Source organism: Equus przewalskii, chromosome 17, assembly GCF_037783145.1.
Source record: "Equus przewalskii isolate Varuska chromosome 17, EquPr2, whole genome shotgun sequence".
NCBI lineage: Eukaryota > Metazoa > Chordata > Mammalia > Perissodactyla > Equidae > Equus > Equus przewalskii.
The window spans coordinates 17885135-17903649 of NC_091847.1; the positions used below are offsets into that span (position 1 = coordinate 17885135).

The 18515-nt window shown below is 42.7% G+C and overlaps 1 protein-coding gene and 1 long non-coding RNA gene across 9 annotated transcripts in view; one reads left to right on the forward strand and one right to left on the reverse strand.

Moving 5' to 3' along the window:
- MGAT5 (alpha-1,6-mannosylglycoprotein 6-beta-N-acetylglucosaminyltransferase) overlaps positions 1-18515 on the forward strand; it is a 334592-nt gene that overhangs the window by 170570 nt on the left and 145507 nt on the right. For all 6 annotated transcript variants that reach the window (XM_070581231.1, XM_070581232.1, XM_070581230.1 and 3 more), the window contains 2 exons: positions 17258-17334; positions 18399-18488. In XM_070581231.1, the coding sequence (XP_070437332.1) occupies positions 17258-17334; positions 18399-18488 (167 nt within the window). The remainder of the gene's footprint in view (positions 1-17257; positions 17335-18398; positions 18489-18515) is intronic.
- LOC139076774 (uncharacterized) overlaps positions 1-18515 on the reverse strand; it is a 48306-nt gene that overhangs the window by 15216 nt on the left and 14575 nt on the right. For all 3 annotated transcript variants that reach the window (XR_011528709.1, XR_011528710.1, XR_011528708.1), the window contains exon 2: positions 950-1097. This is a non-coding gene — a long non-coding RNA (uncharacterized lncRNA). The remainder of the gene's footprint in view (positions 1-949; positions 1098-18515) is intronic.

An 18515-nucleotide genomic window follows, 5' to 3' on the forward strand; every position in this document is an offset into this window, starting at 1 on the left:
TTTTTATGTGAGAGCAAAATTACACATAATGTGAGGCACAGATCTTAAGTGTACCATTTGATGAGTTTTGATAAATGTGTACATCCATAAAACCAGCACTGCAGGCAAGATACAGAACATCTTCATCACCCAGAATCTTCCCTCCCGCCTCCTCCTGTTCAATCTCCATCCCCCATGGGCAGTCACTGTTCTGATTTCTATCACCATAGATTAATTTTGCCTGTTCTTGAGCTTCGTAAAAATGAAATGATACAGTATAAACATTTTTTGTGTTTTCTGGCGTCTTTCTCCCAGCATAATATTTTTGAGATTCATCCAGGGTGTTGCTTATATCAGTAGTTGGTTCTTTTTCTTTTTTTAAATCACAGAATACTATTCTGTTTTATGAATATAGCATAATTGATTTATCTCTTTTCCTGATAGAATGGACATGTGAGTCATTTCCAGTTTTGGACTATTATGAATAATCCTGCCAGAAACACATAAGCCTGTAATTTCTTCTAAATGGTAGACTATCTTGCCATAAATTGTTCATAGTATTCTCATATTCTTTTAATATCTATAGAATGTGTAATGACATTCTATTTCAATTCCTAATATTACTCATTTATTTTTTCTTTTTCTTGATCACTCTTGCTAGGGGCTTATAAATTTTATTCATCTTTTCAAAGAACCAACTTTGGCTTTGTTAAATTGTTCCTCAGTCAGGAGTAAATCAGAGAAGCAGAAACACTAGAAGGGGATGTGGGTGTGTGTATGTGTGCATGTGTATATATTAAGGGATTTGTTAAAGGGCTTTCAGCTTACACAGTTGTGGAAGCTGGTTAAACAGTATCTATAAGGCTATTGTCTTTGTGTCTGATACTGGAGCTAGAAATCCATAGGTCAGGCAGCCAGGAAGGGAAGATAAATATTAAGCGGAAGAGAGTAAGAACATGCAGGAACTCACAAGTGTGAGCTGGAGTCCATGATGACAAGGTGACACCCATGTCTTTTTTTTTTGCTTCTGGCTTTGGGATGTAGCTGTCCTATAGAAGGTGGTGCCCTCTGTCTTGAAATAAAAGAGACTTGAGTGGAAGCAAATCATACTACTCCACCTATGAGATACAAAAAAAATTCTGTAAGTAGTAAGACCAACCACAGGACTGTAGAGAACAAGGGTTGACAAGCTTTTTCTAGAAAGCACCAGATAGTAAATATTTTAGCTTTGAAGACCATCCTGTCCCCATTGCAGCTATTTAACTCTGCCATTGTAGTGCAAAAGCGGCCGTAGACAATATGTAAATGAATGCATGAGTGTATTTCAGTAAAGCTTTGTAAAACTAAGCGGTGGACTACATTTGACCTATAAGCTGTGGTTTGCCATCTCCTGTCCTAGAGATTTCAGTGTATCTTCTCAATTTACCACAGTCCCCTTAGAGTTAATGTCATAAACAATGTTTAATTCCATTAATCCCCCATCTTTTGTACTATTGTTAGATATCTTACATCTACAAATGTTTTAAAGCCCACTATACCCTAATATGATTCTTGCATCGGATAGTCAATTGATAAGGAAATTAAAGGAAAGAAAAAAATAATCTTTTGTATTTACCCACATTAAAGTTTCTGAGGCTTTCATTCCTTTCTGTAGTTCCAAGTTTCTGTCTGTCGTCATTTCCCTCTCAACACAAAGAATTTCTTTTGTTTATTTTTTGCCATGCAGGTCTGCTGGTGGTGAATTCTTTCGTCATTCATTTATCTGAAAATGGCTTTTTTTGGCCAGCATTTTTCAAGGACAAAGGTATAGAATTGGTTGAGAATTCTGGGTTGACTCTAGTTTTCTTTCAGAACTTTAGAAATGTTATTTCTTTGTTATCTAGCCTCCATCTCTTTTTCTGATGAGAAGCTGGATGATATTTCTATCTTTGTACCATTTTATGTAGTATGTCTCATGTTTCTCTGGCTGCTTTCGACGTTTTCTCTTTATCTTTGGCTTTTAGCAGTTTGATTACCGTAAATGTAATTGTCTCTGTTTATTTTGCTTGTGGTTCACTGAGATATTGGATCTGAAGTTAATGGTTTTCACCAAATTTGGAAAGTTTTTGACCATTATTTCTTCAAGTATTTTTCTTCCCCATTTGCTCTCTTTTCTACTTCTGGGTATCCATTTACACAGAGTTTAGCCTACATGATATTGTCCCACAGGTCACTGAGGCTCTGCTCTTTTTTCTCCCCAATCTTTATTGTCTTTGTTTTTTAGATTGAATAATTTCCATTTTACCAAGTTCACTGATCCTTTCTTTTGCTACCTCCAAACTGTTCTTCATTCCATTCTGTTTTTTGTTTTTTTTTTTTCATTTTAGGTGATATACTTTTCAGTTCTGGAATTTCCCAAGTGTTCATTTCTTCTTCTTTGTCTTTAGTCATATTTATAATGTAGAGGAGGAAGACATTTCCTCTACCCTCTCTGGGTTCTTCTGTCCGGAGAACGAATTAAATTCACATGAGACAGAATAGCAGGAGAAAATTAAACAAAGCTTTATAACATGTATACATGGGAGAGGCTCACGCAAGCTGAGCAACTCACCAAAATGGCTGAAGCCCCCACCTTAAATATCATATCCAGCTAAAGACAAAGGAGGATGTTGGGAGTGGGGGGAGTCAGTTACAGGAGGTTACCAGATAAGCACAATAAACAGGAATAAGATTATTATGCAGATTTAAGTCCTTGCATTCTGTATTGATAGGAGTTTTTAGAGATAAGGTCATCCCCCCTTCTTGCTGGTAGAGAGGGAGATGTCTTTACAGATGGAGATTTCCTTTACAGTATAAATGTCTCCTAACAAAGGGCAAGCAAGTTCCACTCCTCAGAGCCCCCTTCCTGTCTGCAGTTTATTAAAAGTAACTAGCCCCAAATAATCCCCATGCCAAAGAGACATATCTTGGGGTGGCCAATGCCAGTCCCCCACAATAATAGCTGCTTTAAATTCTTTGTCAGTTCTGACATTTACATCTTCTTGGGATATGTGTTTTTGTTAACTGCTTTCTTGACTTTTCACATTTTCCTTTTTCTCCATCTCTAGTAATTTTTTATTGTATACTGGGCATTATGACAATATGTTGTACTGTCTGTGTTCCGTTATCCTTCTCTGAAGAGTATTGAGTTTTGTTTTAGCAGGCAGTTAAATTACTGATTTACCACCTTGAACTTTCCAAGACTTGATTTTATGGTTTGTTGGGTTTGTCTGTTTCAGTTTTTGCCTTTGTCTTAGGAAGTCTTAAGTCCTGGGGCTGATGCAATGCCTTTGTGGGATTTTAATGGAAAGCCTGAAATGTTAACCAAACCCTCTGGCTTGTTGGGATTCAAACTCTGAGTCACTTGTTGTGAACAAATGCTGAACCTCGGAACATCTTTAGAGTTTTCCTTGGAGTCTCCCGTACAATTCTTAGTTATGTGATCACTCAAGGATTTTAAAGTAGTTTATATGCAGATTTGGAGGCTCCCCTTCTTTGGTTCCCTGTTTTGGGGCATATCCTGTCTCATTTACTAGCCACCCTGATTGCTCAAACTTAATCCTTTGACTGTAGCCTTTTGCTAGCCTTCTAGTTACCTCCCATCACCCAGATAGAGTGGTCCCCTCAGGGGCAAAGCCATATAAATGTGCAGTTCCCTTCTTTTAAGGATCAAATCTCCTCTAGTGTCTGTTCCTTTTCCTTCCTTTTCCTTGCCTTGTTATATGTATTATCTGTGGGAAGGTTATTCCAATATAAGCTTCTCTGCCATTGCCAGTGTATAATTCCTCAGCTCTGTCTTATAAAGAATCCAGAATTAAATTAATCACATAGTTCTTGCACAAGTGATGCAGTTTAGCAGTCCCCCCTGGCCAACAAACAATCTAGATTATTTCTTAACACAGCTCTGACTTTCTCCTGCCTTTCTGTATGTATGCCAGGTCTTTGTTGCTTTCCATACAATAACCACCATTGCTAGGTTGGCAAGGAGAGTGTTTTGAATGCTGGCTCTCCCTTTGCTCAGGACAGCATGGCTGGAGAGTGAGTGAGTGAGTGTGATTTGTTCTGGATACTGCATGGTGGAACGAGTCTTCTGGTGGAGACCTTCAGGTAGTAATCCCACCACTAGAGGATCAGAGCCCTCCAAGAACTGACCCAAAAACCAAATTCCAATCTGGGAATAGATTTCCTGAAACACAAATTCCCAGGGATTTGAAAACCTTTGTGTTTCGTACTAGAGAGAATTTGTATTTGCATATTTACTAGCCTTTTCTACTGAGTAGATGAATAGCATTCCAGGGTAGCATGTAACACTTAAGAACATGCACTTTAGTCTCTCAGCTTCACAAGCTGAGTCTCATTGTCCAAATGTACATCGTCTTAACACTGGGCATGTTTCCTTTCCACAGGAAGAAAAACCTGCTGGGGGCAAGGAGAGATGAAAGGAACTAAGTTATAAGACAGCCTGGTTTTGGAGAGACATCCCTAGCCAAGGACGTATCTAGCAGGCATAGCCTGTATGTTTTGTGTCACTGGACTTGTAGATTTCATGAAACTCTGAGTGAATCAAATGAGACCTAAAAATGAAGTGGCTCTCAGCCTTTCTTCAGACCTGTACCCAAGGACTTGATGTACTTGTGGGTGTTCTCAATATTCTAGGCCTTCAGCTTCGTTTTTGTTCTCTCTGCTTTTTCTGGTACCAAAAACTTATTATCAAGGTGTCATCTTAATTCTAAATTAACGTATAATTTATTTTTCTGTGCTAAAAAGGAGGAGCGAGACTATAACCAAGCAACCAAAGCAAAGTGAAAAACTCAATTCATGTGAGAGAATGAAAATAAAAATTTATCTTGATCTCCTATTAAAAGAATAGTCAAAGTACTTCCTCGTTGCCCATAGATGTCTGAGTGGCCAATTAGAAGCCCTGTCTTTTAGCAACAGCTGCACAAAGGCTTGTGACAAGTGATTCAGAAAAGGGGCTTGTGTGGTGGGAAGAGAACACACCTATTTTTGGCAGTTTGTGCAGTCAAAATAGCCAGGTAGGTAGCAAGGCTTCTGTAGCTGTTAATTCCGTATTTCTTTCTTTTCTTCAGTTTCAAGAAAGAAATATCAAACACTCATACACATAAACTGTGTATGTATTTCTTTATTTTACTTAACAAAATCCAAACCCCAAATGCCTTTGACAGTTTAATAAGTCAGAAATGTGTGAGCTGTGCTTAAATCAACTGGGTTTTAGAAGGAAAACGAAACCATTGGTGGTTCGAGAGGATGAAGAAAGAGGTGTGTGCTCCGTGTTCCCGGGGCATGTTGCCTCCATAGTGAGAGAGCTGCATAATGCGTCTTTCCCTCTCCCGGTAAACTACATGTGAGGAGAGGGCACGTTATGAAAGGCTGTGCCCTTCCTTGCTTATTGGAGATGGACTCTAGGTGAAAAAAATCGCTTTAGGCCCCCAACTTGAGAATATGGTGTAGTTTTGCGAGTATAATCTTGTATTTTTAATGTGTGCCACCTACTTCCTAGTATATTTTCTTAAATCTAAATTGACAGCTGAGGATGCATCAGAAACTGTCAGTACTATATTTTATTTTTAAAAATATTATATATAGAAACTTTTTTTCTGGAATAGTACACTAGTGTAATATAACTTTTTCTTTTGTTTTTGATGTGTAAAACTAGCATTCTCCCAATTCAGTGATTGGTGTGCCCATTTATTGTAACTGGATACCTACATAATACCCATGTGAGATATTTTATGTCCCTTACCTTGTTACTTAAAATGCTGAGGAACGTTTTGTTGCAGAAGAAATGACAGCAGAAATTAACTATAAACTTACAGAATATGGCATTTACATAGAGATGAATACATGTAGATTTAAACATAAAAAGGACTCTGATTATCCAAATCATATTGCAAACTCAGTTTTATCATCCAATCCCAGAGCTATTAGAATATACAGTATATGTTTTTGTGCTATTCATTTAAAAAGACTTGAACTTTTTTTTTCCTTCCATAAATCCAAAGCATTTTAATCACTGACTCTATCCCACACTCCACCAAGCATTGTGACATAAAATGAATCAGAGATGGGTAACAAACACAAAGAATATATGGACAGTAGGACAGGTATATTGAACAAATAGACGAACTGAGTGAATGAGAGCTAGTGTGTGATATTCCAGTGTGGCGTAGGCAATCGCTCGTTCCCCTGATTTGATCTCCCTCAGTATTCCATATTTGACTTAGCAATAAATGAGTGCCAGACACAGAACCTGACAGAGAAAGGGTAACTCAGATGTTAGAAGGTTTCACTCACTCTGGTTATTACATGAGGAAACATGGTACCTTGCCCAGGTCATCCAGCTGGTAAGCTGCAGGGGGATGATCCCAGCTGAGGTCTCTGACACACCCCAGCCTTTCCAACCCCTGTTCTTTCCAGTACCTGGTTTTTACTCACTTTTTCTACTGTTTCTACTGCTGAGGTTAGATGTGGTCAAGTACTCGAAAATACCAGGGCATGGGGGTGCTACTCTCTCGGAACATTTTATGGTGTCAATTCCAGGAGCAGGTTGCTTCATAATGAGAAGGCATCTAGCATGGTGGCCAGAGAGGGGAGATGGCGTCTTGTGATAAGATTGGTGTACTATTTGAAGGTCAGAGAAAACAGATTTTTTCCTTTATTTTATTGAGATGTAATTGACATACAGCGCCATATAAATTTAAGGTGTACGGATACTGACTTGATTTACATATATTTGGAATGATTACCACAATAAGTTTAGTTAACATCTATCATCTCGTGTAAATACAAGAAAAAAAAAAGAGGAAAGAAAAATAATATTTTTTTCTTTATCATGAGAACTTTTAGGATCTACTCTCTTGGCAACCTTCAGATAGCCCATGTAGCAGCGTTAACTATAGTCAGAAGACAGATTTTTATAGCTTTATAACTTTAGAGGCTAATGCAATGTCATTTTGGAAGTACATTTGAAAATTTGAAAAGGATTTACCAATTACCTACAAAGTAGGCACCAGTGAGAGTTTAATTAAATGTAAATGGGTGTTAAAAGGGCTATTTATGAAGGGCATTAGAGGCTGCTGTAAATCAAAGAACAGGTTAAGCCTTCATAATTATCTTTATAAACCGTGTGTTGGAAAAATAGCCTGGGCTTCCTTACCAGTGAAAGACAACTTGGACTCCTGACAATTTACAACTTTAGGTGTGAAGTCTCTTCAGCCATAAAGACTTTATGCCGCAGTATCTTTTAAAGTCCATATAGTCAAGTTTGTATCCTCAAAATGTGGCTAGTGCTCTCTTTTTTCCTTGGATTTCATGTTTTTCAGTGTATTGCTTCTCTCCTCACCGACTCTTAGTTACTTCCCCAGGCCATTGTACCGACCACGCAGGTGTACGCGGTGACCTTGCCGTCTCCTGCAGTGGAGGAGTGCTCTCCTCAGCCTGGAATTCACGATTCTGTACCGTGCGTTGCCCGCTTACCTTCCCAACCTTATTTCCTACTGCCCGGCCCTGATTCCTCTGCTTTAGCCAAGTTATCCCCCTCCACTCTCCCACGCCTTCTCAGACATTGATGACTGGTTAATGTCTTACCCAGTGGGGGTGGATTTGCTCTCTCAGGAGAACAGTTGGGGTTGAAATCTAAGATAGAAATCTGTTCTCCATCTGTGACTTTTCCTCTTTTTCCAGTATGCCTACCTTCACCATTTATTCTGTTGGTTCCTGACCGTGGCTGCCCTGTAAGATCAACCTGAGGTGAGGGGAGCAGAAAAACAGGGCAGTGGCTGAACCGTTCCACAGACCCTTCAAATCAGAATTTCTGGAGGATGCGGTACATTTTTCAAAGCTCCCCGAGTGATTTTAGTATGCAGAAAGGGTTAAGAAGGGCTGCTTTATTCTGTGACCTTGGCCAAGTTAGTTAATCTCTGTGGTCCTCAGTGTCTTCTACTGTGGAAAGGGGGATAATAGTCTTTACGTCTTAGGGTTACTGTGAGGATGAAGTGGGAGGATCCACGAGCTTGGTTTATGGTAGGAGCTCTTGGTAGGTGCTCGGCTGTTAGCTGTCATTATCACTGGTTCGTCTTCCCCTTTCTCTCCTACTCCTCTTTGTGCTTCAAAGCTCAACTGAAATCCCACTTGTCTGGTGATGACTTAAGGTACACACTAAGCTGTTATGACAAAGACCCAGAAATACAGTGCTTCGATAAGACAAGTGGTTTCTCTTTCACGTGATAATCCAGCAGCAAGCGTTCCAGGCCTGCTGAGTGGCTCTTCCCCACACTACCCACCAGGATTCCAGAGCTCTCCTGTTTTGCTGGGTCATCGCGTGTGCATCTTCCAGCCCAGAGGAGGGGAGTCAGAACTATAGACTCGGCCAGGCAGATTGTCCTGAAGTTGGAGATTGCCTGTAATTTCTTCTCAAATCTCCTTCGCCTGAACATAGTCACATGGTCACATTGAGCTGTGGGAGAGTCCCTAACTGGGTGGCCAGGTGTTCAGCTAAACATTTTGTTACTGTGGTGTGAAGGGAGGTGAGATCTGGAAGAATGGCAGATGGCCTGGCGATCCAGGCTGGTGCCCTCTGCTTCTTCCTCTTCTTGCCTGTTCATCTGTTGTTTTGTTCCCTGTCCCTTATTCTCTATTGCACCGGGCTCTTGACTACCTTTTCTGGTGTGCAAGTTTTTAGGTATATTCTAGGCTCCCTCAACGTAAAGAGTGCTTTGTGTTCCTCCGTTTACTTCATAGAGGAAGGTATTAAAATCCTTTCAGATGCTCATTTAGGTGCAGTATTTGCTGAATGAATCAGTCGCAGGGTTTTTTGGGTTTTTTTGGTAACAGCTTTATTGAGATACAATTTGCATACCATATGATTCACTCGTTTAATGTTTTACAAAGTGTATTCACAGAGTTGTGCAACCATCACCACAATCAATTTGAGAACATTTTCATCACCTCAAAAAGAAATTCCCTACCTATTAGCTCTCACTGCCCCCCTTCCAACCTCCCTCTCCCCTAGTCCTAAGCCAGTAATTTAGTTTCTGTCTGTAGATTTGCCTATTCTGGACATTTCCTATAGTATATAGTCTTTCGTGACTGCTTCTTTCACTTTGCTTAATTTTTTCTGGGTTCATCCGTGTCGTAGTGTCAATCAGTACTTCATTCCTTTTTATGGCTGAATAATACTCCATTGTATGGGTATGCCACATTTTGTCTGTCCATTCATCAGATGTTGGATATTTGGATTGTCTCCAGTGTTCAACTTTTGGCTCTTTTGAATAATACTACTGAATAATGAACTTTCGTGTGGACTTAGGCTTTCATTTCTTTTGGGTCCATGCCTAGGAGTGGAATTGCTGGGTCAAACGGTAACTCTGTGGTTGACTTTTTGAGGAACTGCTTTGTTTTCCAAAATAGCTACACCATTTTATGTTCCTACCAGCACTGTTTGAGGGTTCTGATTTCTTGACGTCCTTGCCAACCCTTGTTATTACCTGATTTTTTAGTTGTACCATATCAGTGGGTGAGGTGGCATCTCATTGTGGTTTTGATTTGCATTTCCTGGGTAACTAATGATGGTGAGTTGTTTTTTTTTTTTCCATGTCAGTGGCAGGTATTTAACCTCAGCAATTTTCTGCCTACCACGTATGTGTTCCTAGGTGTGTGATGACCAACTTTTCTGCCTGAACATGTCTACAAATCTGACATGTTTTTATCAATAGCAATGCCTGGGACCTTATCAGAATGGAGGAGACTTGTGTGTATACCTGTGTATGCAACATTCTTACAGATCCTGACCTCCTACTGAGAATCTTAATCTTAGGTCCTCTTTTTAATTCTGTTCTACCAACAAAAAGAAAAACCTTCTTAATGCTGGCTTAAAAGCTTAATTAGGTAGATAATCCTGCAAAAAATGATAAATAAGTGACGGAGGGTATGACAAAGGAAAGCATAAATGATCTAGGGTTATTTGGCTGTTATTGTGATTTGAAACTTTATGGCATTGATTATACTTGGCAATGTGTGTTCATAGTCCTCACAACTTTATTCTTGTTACATCTTCGTTCCGTTCTTGAAGAGTTGTGCAAATTGAGAAACTGTGTACTTTGAATATGGTTTTCTTGTTGACTTCTGTTGTACCCATAGTATTTGTAGGTGGGCAGTGCTGGAGCGCTAGGTTTTTTAGCAAGTCCCTGAGGCCCTTGGAGGTTCTTATTCAGAAAGTAGTAAGAATTTGTCATTTTATTCCTCAGTGTTGACTCTTCAGGTTTCCGGTGCAGAATGTGAAGAAGGTACTGTGCCTTTTAATACCTAGAAACAGTGTAGTGGAAATGATGTCAACCCAGAAGACAGAGGCGTGGGTTGAATGTGCAGAATGCCTTGTACCTGGAAGGTGTTGAAGGACTTTTGTCTAATCAGTGACTGGGGAAGGCATTTTCTCTCTCTAGGCCTTGATTTTATGAATCAGGAAAAGTAAACGGTTTACTACTGTGGCTTCGGAAGTCCCTTGTGGCTCTAAAATTATTTGGTCCAATGATTGCATTTGCAGCTTCTTAAGTTAAAAAACACAACAAAAACAGCAAAATACAAACAGCTCTTTTCAAGGGGCCCACTGTGCCTGCTGGGGGTCTGAGTGAGTAGAGCCCATTACCTCTCGTGGCTCCCCGCCTCCTTTGGTGGGCAGAAAGCTTCCTATTCCTGTGCACCCTGGAGCTGGAAAATGTGTACATGACTCAGTTATAGAAATTAAATCACTTTTTTTGTAATGCTAATATAAAGTGGCCCTAAGTGAATATTTGCCAAGCCGGGAATGACTGGTGAGGTCATTTTTAATGGGAGATTATATTTCACTATGGCTGATTTCTGTCCAGTTTATTGCTATTAACTCCTGACGCAAGGCCAGCTGATGGAGCTGCTGGCAGGAGCTTGGTCTCCCGGCCGAGAGCAGAGATGGAGTCAGTTGCTGGCTGGCGCAGAGCGGCAGGCCAGTAGCGTGCTCACGTGGGTTCTCCGCGGGGGCCATCTGATAACTGGAGCCGCATGTTCCTATCAGGTGTTCCCGGAGAACCTCTACCTTGTCCCACACACAAAACAGAATTTCTGGAGCCCCTTTATCTTCTGAGAGGAAATACATGTGGGGTGCCTTTGGGCTGAATCAAGCCCTTGCTTGTGAAGATGATTATCTTAGCTGCTGGCAGAGGAACTGGATGAGGAGACTGAACCCAGTTTCCTGAAACTTCCCGGGATGGACAGATGGTCATTTTTTTGAGATTTCTGAGAGTTTTTTAAACCTGCTTTTTCTTCATTTTTCCCCCCTCTCTTTGAAATAGCCATGGTGAGGGACTCAGAGACCCTTAACCTATCAGATGCCTGTTCAGTTCTAGATAAAAAAGTAACAGCCCTGTGTTCTACACGTTCTTAAAAAGAAGGGCCATTTCAAACACTTGTCATCTTTGCTGTGATTAATGTACAGAAAAGTGAGCCTTGGCAAAGGAGGCTCTCTCAGTAGGGTCAACTTTCACTCAGAAATAACTGTCTTCTGTATTGGAGCTCACTTACAAACACTTCTCTCTCTCATTGCTCTCTGCCATTGCTCTCTCCTCTCTCTCCATCTCTCTCTCTCTCCCCCCCCCCCCGCCCTGGCCCAGCCATTTCCTTCCCCTCCACATCCTCACTTTATCATTCTCGCCCAGGAGCATGTAGTTGAGTTTCTTCCACATGGGACCACCTATAAGCATCAATAGAATCGGGATTAAGGGTGACACCTGACTGCCAGCCTCTTCTGCTTTGAGCCTCTCTTTGTAACCACATTTCTGGATTGCTTGTTGAACAGTGAGGAGTGGTTATCGTTAACTTTAAACAAGTTTGTAGTAGGTGAGTGTTTTATGATGCTGCATACTTGATAGTTGATGCTTTAAAAAAACACGACAGCATCTCCATGTATGTGTGTGGAAGTGGGCAGCTAAAAGATAAAAATATCCTTGTATGGTACCCAGTGGATGTTGTATTTGATTTATAAATGCATCAGCACAATTAACATATGACTCATCAAGATCATCTCTCACAGAACTGTAAGCCTCTCGTTTTAAATACCAATCAAGTATGACTATCACTAACTCACAGTGGGGATAGGCCACTTCTGCTCTCCTTGCATCAGAAATAGCTGCCCCTTCCTGCCTTTTTTCCTTTCATGGAGCACAAATTCCATCAGCTGTGTTTAGTGTGTAGTCCAGAACTTTCATTCTGGGTGAGGCTCTCGTACTCCCTTTCTTCTGGGGCACTTTCTCCTCTCTTCACTTCTCTGGAACTTGCACTCTTCATTCTTTTGTTACATTTGTTCATTCATTTGTTTAAAAGCATACTATGGAGTTGCCAGTGTGCCAGGTGCTGTGTTGGGCATCGTAGCCCTGAGGGCGGCTCTCCTGCGTTCCAGGACTGCTGTACTCGGATGGGGGCTCCGCTGACGTGCTCACTCTCTTGTAATGGTCCCCCCACCCCTCACCGCGGTGAGCTGCTTGAGAGAATGGGCCATATGATCCAAGGATACAGCTTTGACACTTCAGCACACGGCAAGCGGCAGGCTTTTGAGAGATGTTCAAAGTGACTGTGGGCTGAGTTTGGAGGTAGAGGCTGAGGATTTTAAAGTTTCTCCTTTCCAAATTGTAAGATGAGGTAACTGTCTTCCATTTTTGGTAGAAGGTGGTACGTATAAAATGTGATAGTGTATGTGACAGCATTTTAGAAAGACAGGTAATACATCAAGGGAGGTTATTCTCATCCTCCTTCGTTTCCTGTGTCACCCTATTTCTATCCTCACTGTCCCTTTGAGACCATCTTTACCATAACTTCTGCCCTCACTCTCCCCCATTTTCCTTCCTTCCTCAGAGGCAGAGAAAAGCATTAGTAAAAAGAAAATGTCTGCCTGGTTCCATATCTTTGTCACTTCCAAATATATATTTAAAAGCCGATGCGTTGGTGGTATAGTGGTTAGCATAGCTGCCTTCCAAATATATATTTAAAATACCATTGTCTCTGTCTATATGTGTCTCTCTCAATACGTGTATGTATATTAGGACTGTTGGGGAGAATCTGGCTCCACGCCTGACAGGGACACCCCGCTCTGGGTGTGCTTCTGACATCTTTGGCCCCTTTTGCTCCTGCTGTAGGTGTGTTCTTCCTGAAACGTAAGCATTTTTGATAACAGGAAAAGTGTTTATTCTCTAAGATTAAATCCAATACTTGAGCACCTGCTGCACTGTGTGGGTATAGATGGCTGATGAAAAAAAAAGAGAATTTTCACACCGAGGTAGGTCATCTGCCTTTTGTGTAATACTTGGTTGACAGTTCCATAGATCAGTACAAAGGTGAAATTTTTTTTTTTTTTGATTAAGATTAGCCCTGAGCTAACTACTGCCAATCCTCCTCTTTTTGCTGAGGAAGACTGGCCCTGAGCTAACATCCATGCCCATTTTCCTTTACTTTATACATGAGATACCTACCACAGCATGGCTTTTGCCAAGTGGTGCCATGTCCACACCCAGGATCCAAACCAGCGAACCCCGGCCGCCAAGAAGTGGAACGTGCGAACTTAACCACCGGGCCGGCCCCCAAAGGTGAAATTTTTGGTGAAAAACGCAACATGGGCTGGTGTGTGAGAGTAAGGGATGAAACTGAATCCTAAATAGCAGTAAAATCTGAGTTTCTACTCAGCTTACATTAGCATCTTTTATTTCCTTGCCCTTTCACCGTTAGAAAAATCAAGATGCTGAAGAGCACGGGGTGAACAGCAGGGAGAACATTCTAGTAGCATATCGTGGCCGAATCCTGTCTTCTCCTTTTGAAGGGATCTGTGTACAGTGAGCTAAGTCTCCCCTGAAAAGCAGTAACGTTAATCAACTTTTTTGGCCTGAATTTTTGTTTTCTAACCTAACTTAGATTGGAGGCTCTTGCACTGCTAGGAAAGTCTTCTATAGTCACAAATGAATAAAAACATTATTTATTGAGTTTTTGATATTGTGGTGGAAACAAAAGGGCAAGCTGTCCTCCGAGAGGAGCTGAAACTCCTTCGGAGCTGTGCTGTGGTGGAGGGTGTTGCTCAGATTGCTAGTGGTCGGATTCAAGGGGCAGCTCGGCCCCGCTCAGAAGTCTGGCACTTCCTTTTTGCTCCCTTTCATGGATCCCTCTGGCCCCAGAACCTCAAGCCATTAAACTAAACTTTTATCTTTTCAAGTCCATCACTGTGTAGCTAAATAGAAAATTCATCGTAAGATAACGGAATTGCAGTGGAAACCCCATTGGATTAGCTGACAAACTGCAGTTGGAGGAGGAGTAAAAACCTTGGCCTAGCGGGGTTTTCAGCTCAGTCTAGTGCTCCCTGAGCGAAGGGTCAGGCCCAGGCGGGCAGGTGGAAGATGCGTGTGTTTATTTGGTCAGATGGCACTTACTGAGTGTCTGGTGATGGAGCAGAAAGACATAACCTGTCCATAACATCCTCACGTCCTAGGAGGTGAGATGGACAAATGTAAAGAAGATAGCGGGATTGTTCACAGCCGTGGGAGAGACACGAGCAGGAGGGCAGCACTAACTCCTAACTACATCCTCAGTTGGCGTGGGAAGGAAGGATTAGGACCGTTTCTTCTGGAGGTGCTGCTTGAGCCACGTCTTAAAGGAGGAGCGGCATTAACTGGGTGGAGAAGTTGCAGAGGGCAGAAGGGGTGAGAGGAAGGGCATTCCCAGCAGAGAACTGCTTGTAGGCGTCCTTAAAAAAAGTCCTTCCAACGCGTCTTTGCAGAAATGAGGATCCTCTTTTTGGGACTCCTTTAGCATAGGAGACATGGGTTGGGCCTGTTTTTGTAAATAGACTTTTATTGGGACACAGCCATGCACATTCGTCCTCCTATTGTCTGTGGCTGCCTTCCTGCTAATCCCAGAGTGAGTAGTTGCAACGGAGCCCGTGTGGGCTGCTGAACCTCAAATATTTACTCTCTGGTCCTTCACAGACAATGTTTGCTGACCCTTGGCGTGACGTATTTTTATTCCTTGAAACTCCTAATGAAGAGGACCCACACTGTCAGCAACCATGGTTTGCTTGCAGGCCTTCGTGGACCTGTTAGTTTATTTTACCACCCGGTGATTTCTCTTCACGCTGCACCATCACACCTCCAACGAGGTAGCCTCTGGTTTTGATAACTTCTGGCTCTGAACATCCTGACCCAATATGGTACCTGTACAGTGTGCGAAGACTCGGGGTGCATTTCCCCCTAACTGTCCTCTTAAATGCCTGATTACCCCAACCACTAGCTGTTTTAGACTCCGCTGAATTTCTTAGAACCTCTGCTACTGCTTATTTGCTTGGCAAATGTTGCCAAGCAAAATCAGAATTAAAAATAGGGATGGGAGGAGTAGTCATTGAACAGCATCTCTGTTCTTTGATGAGGTGGTCCATTTGTCAGTGGATTCAGGAGCTGGCTGTCTCCTTACAAGTGAGACAGAAGGAGAGCTTTGGGGAGACCCACCACCTCCAAGCCTGCATCTATTTCAAAAACACAGAGAATGCGTTTCCAGAAGCCGCTGTGCATTTGAAATACTGCTTTCCTGGATAGAGTGAGTGAAAGTTATGTGGAATTACGTAGCAGATGCCAACTTTTAAGCACTTCCTGTTGTCTGTGGTGTGAGCTGTTGGGAGTTGCCAGACCAGACTTTTTATGAATGTTGACTTATTTAATAAGAGCTGGATAAAATAGAGGTGCAATTATTCCGATTTTACAGATGGGAAAATAGAGGCTCCAACAAGCTAAGTCCCTTCCTTGTTAACTACTATTGCCTCCTACCTCTGATAAGGAGTATACTGATTTTATGCTCGGTTATCCTTAGCAAGTAGAATGCTGTTTGAAAACACCGAATCAAGCCCAGGAATTTCTGTTTCAGACTATCAAAAGAGCTGGTTTTCAGGGGACAGGTACAACTAAAATCCCCTTTAGCACTAAGTTCTGTTTTAGCCCAGCAGCCACCAACATCGCTTAAATACCGCTGTCAAATGATACTGTATTTGGGATCTAATTTCTCATTAGTACTTTGTTTAGAAAACTGTTAGCAGTAAGTAATGGTGACATTTTCCAACTGTGTCTGGAAAATATAGTAGGTCCAAAGTGAGGAGCATGTAGGTTTAGGGTTGTCTTAGTTTCCAGCTAAAATGATTATTCCTAAACAAAAATCTGGTCATAACCATCTCCTTCTTAAAACCTTGTAGTGCTCCGCCATGCCCTGAGCATAAAGACCAAAGTCCTTATTATGGTGCTTGAGGCTTTTGTGGTTTGGGCCCTGCCTGCTTCTCCTGTCTGACCTCTCAGGACCTCTCCCTTCTTCATTCCAGGCAGGCGAGTCCCTGCGTTGGAACCACCTCAGTTCTGTAAACACCGTCTCTACCTCGTCCCTCTCCCTGGCTCAGTCCTGCTTCGTCTTCACATCTCAGCTAAGATGTCCCTGGATCCAGAAAGCTGCCTTTGACCCTTTGAGACTGGGCTGGGTGGCCTTCCCCTGCCCTAACGTAATGTCTGTCACACTGTTGTTAAATTGTCTGTTGTCCACAACTAAACTAGAGGCTTCTTAAAGGCGTCCTTTTAGTTTTGACTCTAATTACAAGGAATAGGAATCCACTCGAGCTAGCTAACAGAAGGGGAGTTTATTGTGAGGCGCTAAGGAGATCTTCCTGAAAATTTTAGAACTGGGTCCAGAAGCAGCTGTACCTTGCAGATGTGTCTCGTGGCTCTCTGCTCCTCTGCTCACCAATTCTCTTCGCTTCTCTCTCTCTTTCTGGCTGCCTCAGCTCAAGCACAGGTCTTCATGAAGCTGCTCAGGACTTCGGTTTGTCTGCTGGCCTGGCATGGCCCCGCCAGCCCTGTGGACCCTCCTAATCTCTTGGCTTCATTTCCTCCTTCCTACTTGTTTGGTTTCTCACTTTCCCAACTGCAGGCTTCCAAGCAAGCATTCTGGCTGGCCTAGCTCACCCTTGCAAGCTGGGCCGCACATGTCATGGGTCTCTGGCCGTACTGTAGGTGGGCTGTCGTTGGGTCAGGTCCTCACTGCAGACCCATTGGACTTGTTTCCAGCTGCAGGGTTTCCATGGATCAGAGCATGGCTCCCAGGACTTCTCTTTTTGATTTCTCTCCTTGCCCCCTTGCTTGGAAGGATGTTAGGCTTGTGTTTCATAAACCTCATGATGTCTTTTGTTCTTTCTCATCCTTTTCAGATATCATTAATGGAGCTCAAGAAAAATGTGTATTGCCTCCTATGGATGGCTACCCCCACTGCGAGGGGAAAATCAAGGTAAGGCAGAAATGATGTGTACTCACCATCATCCTCAAACTGCACTGACACCTGCTTCCTCCCTCTCCCCTCTCCCCTCTCCTTTCCTCCCTAGCGATACACACGGGCAGGCAAGTGAGCCCTTTCGGGGAGTCATTTAATGAGCGCCTCAGTCCTGCCAGTTTTGGGCTATGGCTATGACAACCCTTCTCTGCTTATGCCGGCTCCATGGAGTTAGTCAACAATGCCTCTAACTGAAAGAGCCTGGGCCATTTCAGGCGCCTGCTGTGTCTTTGAAGCTGCTTTCTTGCTTTCCCAGCCTCCAGCAGGTGTTCCTTCAAGGACCAATGACGAGGGGTTGCCATTATTTAGTGTCCAACTTCTCTCTCCCCCTATTCCCCAGGTCCCCACTATCAGGTCTCCAGATTGTGACTTGAATGTCCCATTTGCATTGGTAATTGAGTACTCAGAGACACTTGGCCAATCTTTCACTCTTAACATTTTTAAAAAAAATCCTATTTATATGGTCTGCCCTTAGGGAGACCACTCCCCTGCTCATTAGTTTTCAGAGAAAAATTTCAGTTCAGATAGACATTTAGGATGGTGAGATCAAACCCCAGAAGCCTTTGCATGGTCTCCGTTTGGGACTCAGGCACACATTAGACTCCTGCACTCACTCATGTGGTCTGTTCCAGGCAGGCACTGTGCAGGGCCTGGGGGAACTAGTCCTCTGGGGAGGGGAGATTTCTGTGCAAAGGTCCCATTAGGCACTTGCTCTTAATAAAACTCTCCTAGCTGTTGCCTCTCTTGGCTTTATTGCCTGGTGTGTCCCACGGCCTCTCTCCACTCTAAGCACCTCTGCTGAGGCCCAGCCCAAGGCACTGTCTGCTTATGGATCATCCAGGACCTGAGCATCTGTTGTCTTGACCTCAGCTCAGTGATTCCATCACTCTGGTCTTTAGGCCACAGCTTGAGCCGTTCACCTATCCTCACTCTTCTCGCCCACACCTTCTCTGCCAGCAGATGTGCAGGGCCCCCGAGAACAGGCTGCTCATAGATGTTCTTGCCTGGCTCTTGTGTTTCAGTGGATGAAAGATATGTGGCGCTCGGATCCCTGCTACGCAGAATACGGAGTGGATGGGTCCACCTGCTCTTTTTTTATTTACCTCAGTGAGGTGAGTAGCTGCTTGTGGCTTGGAGAG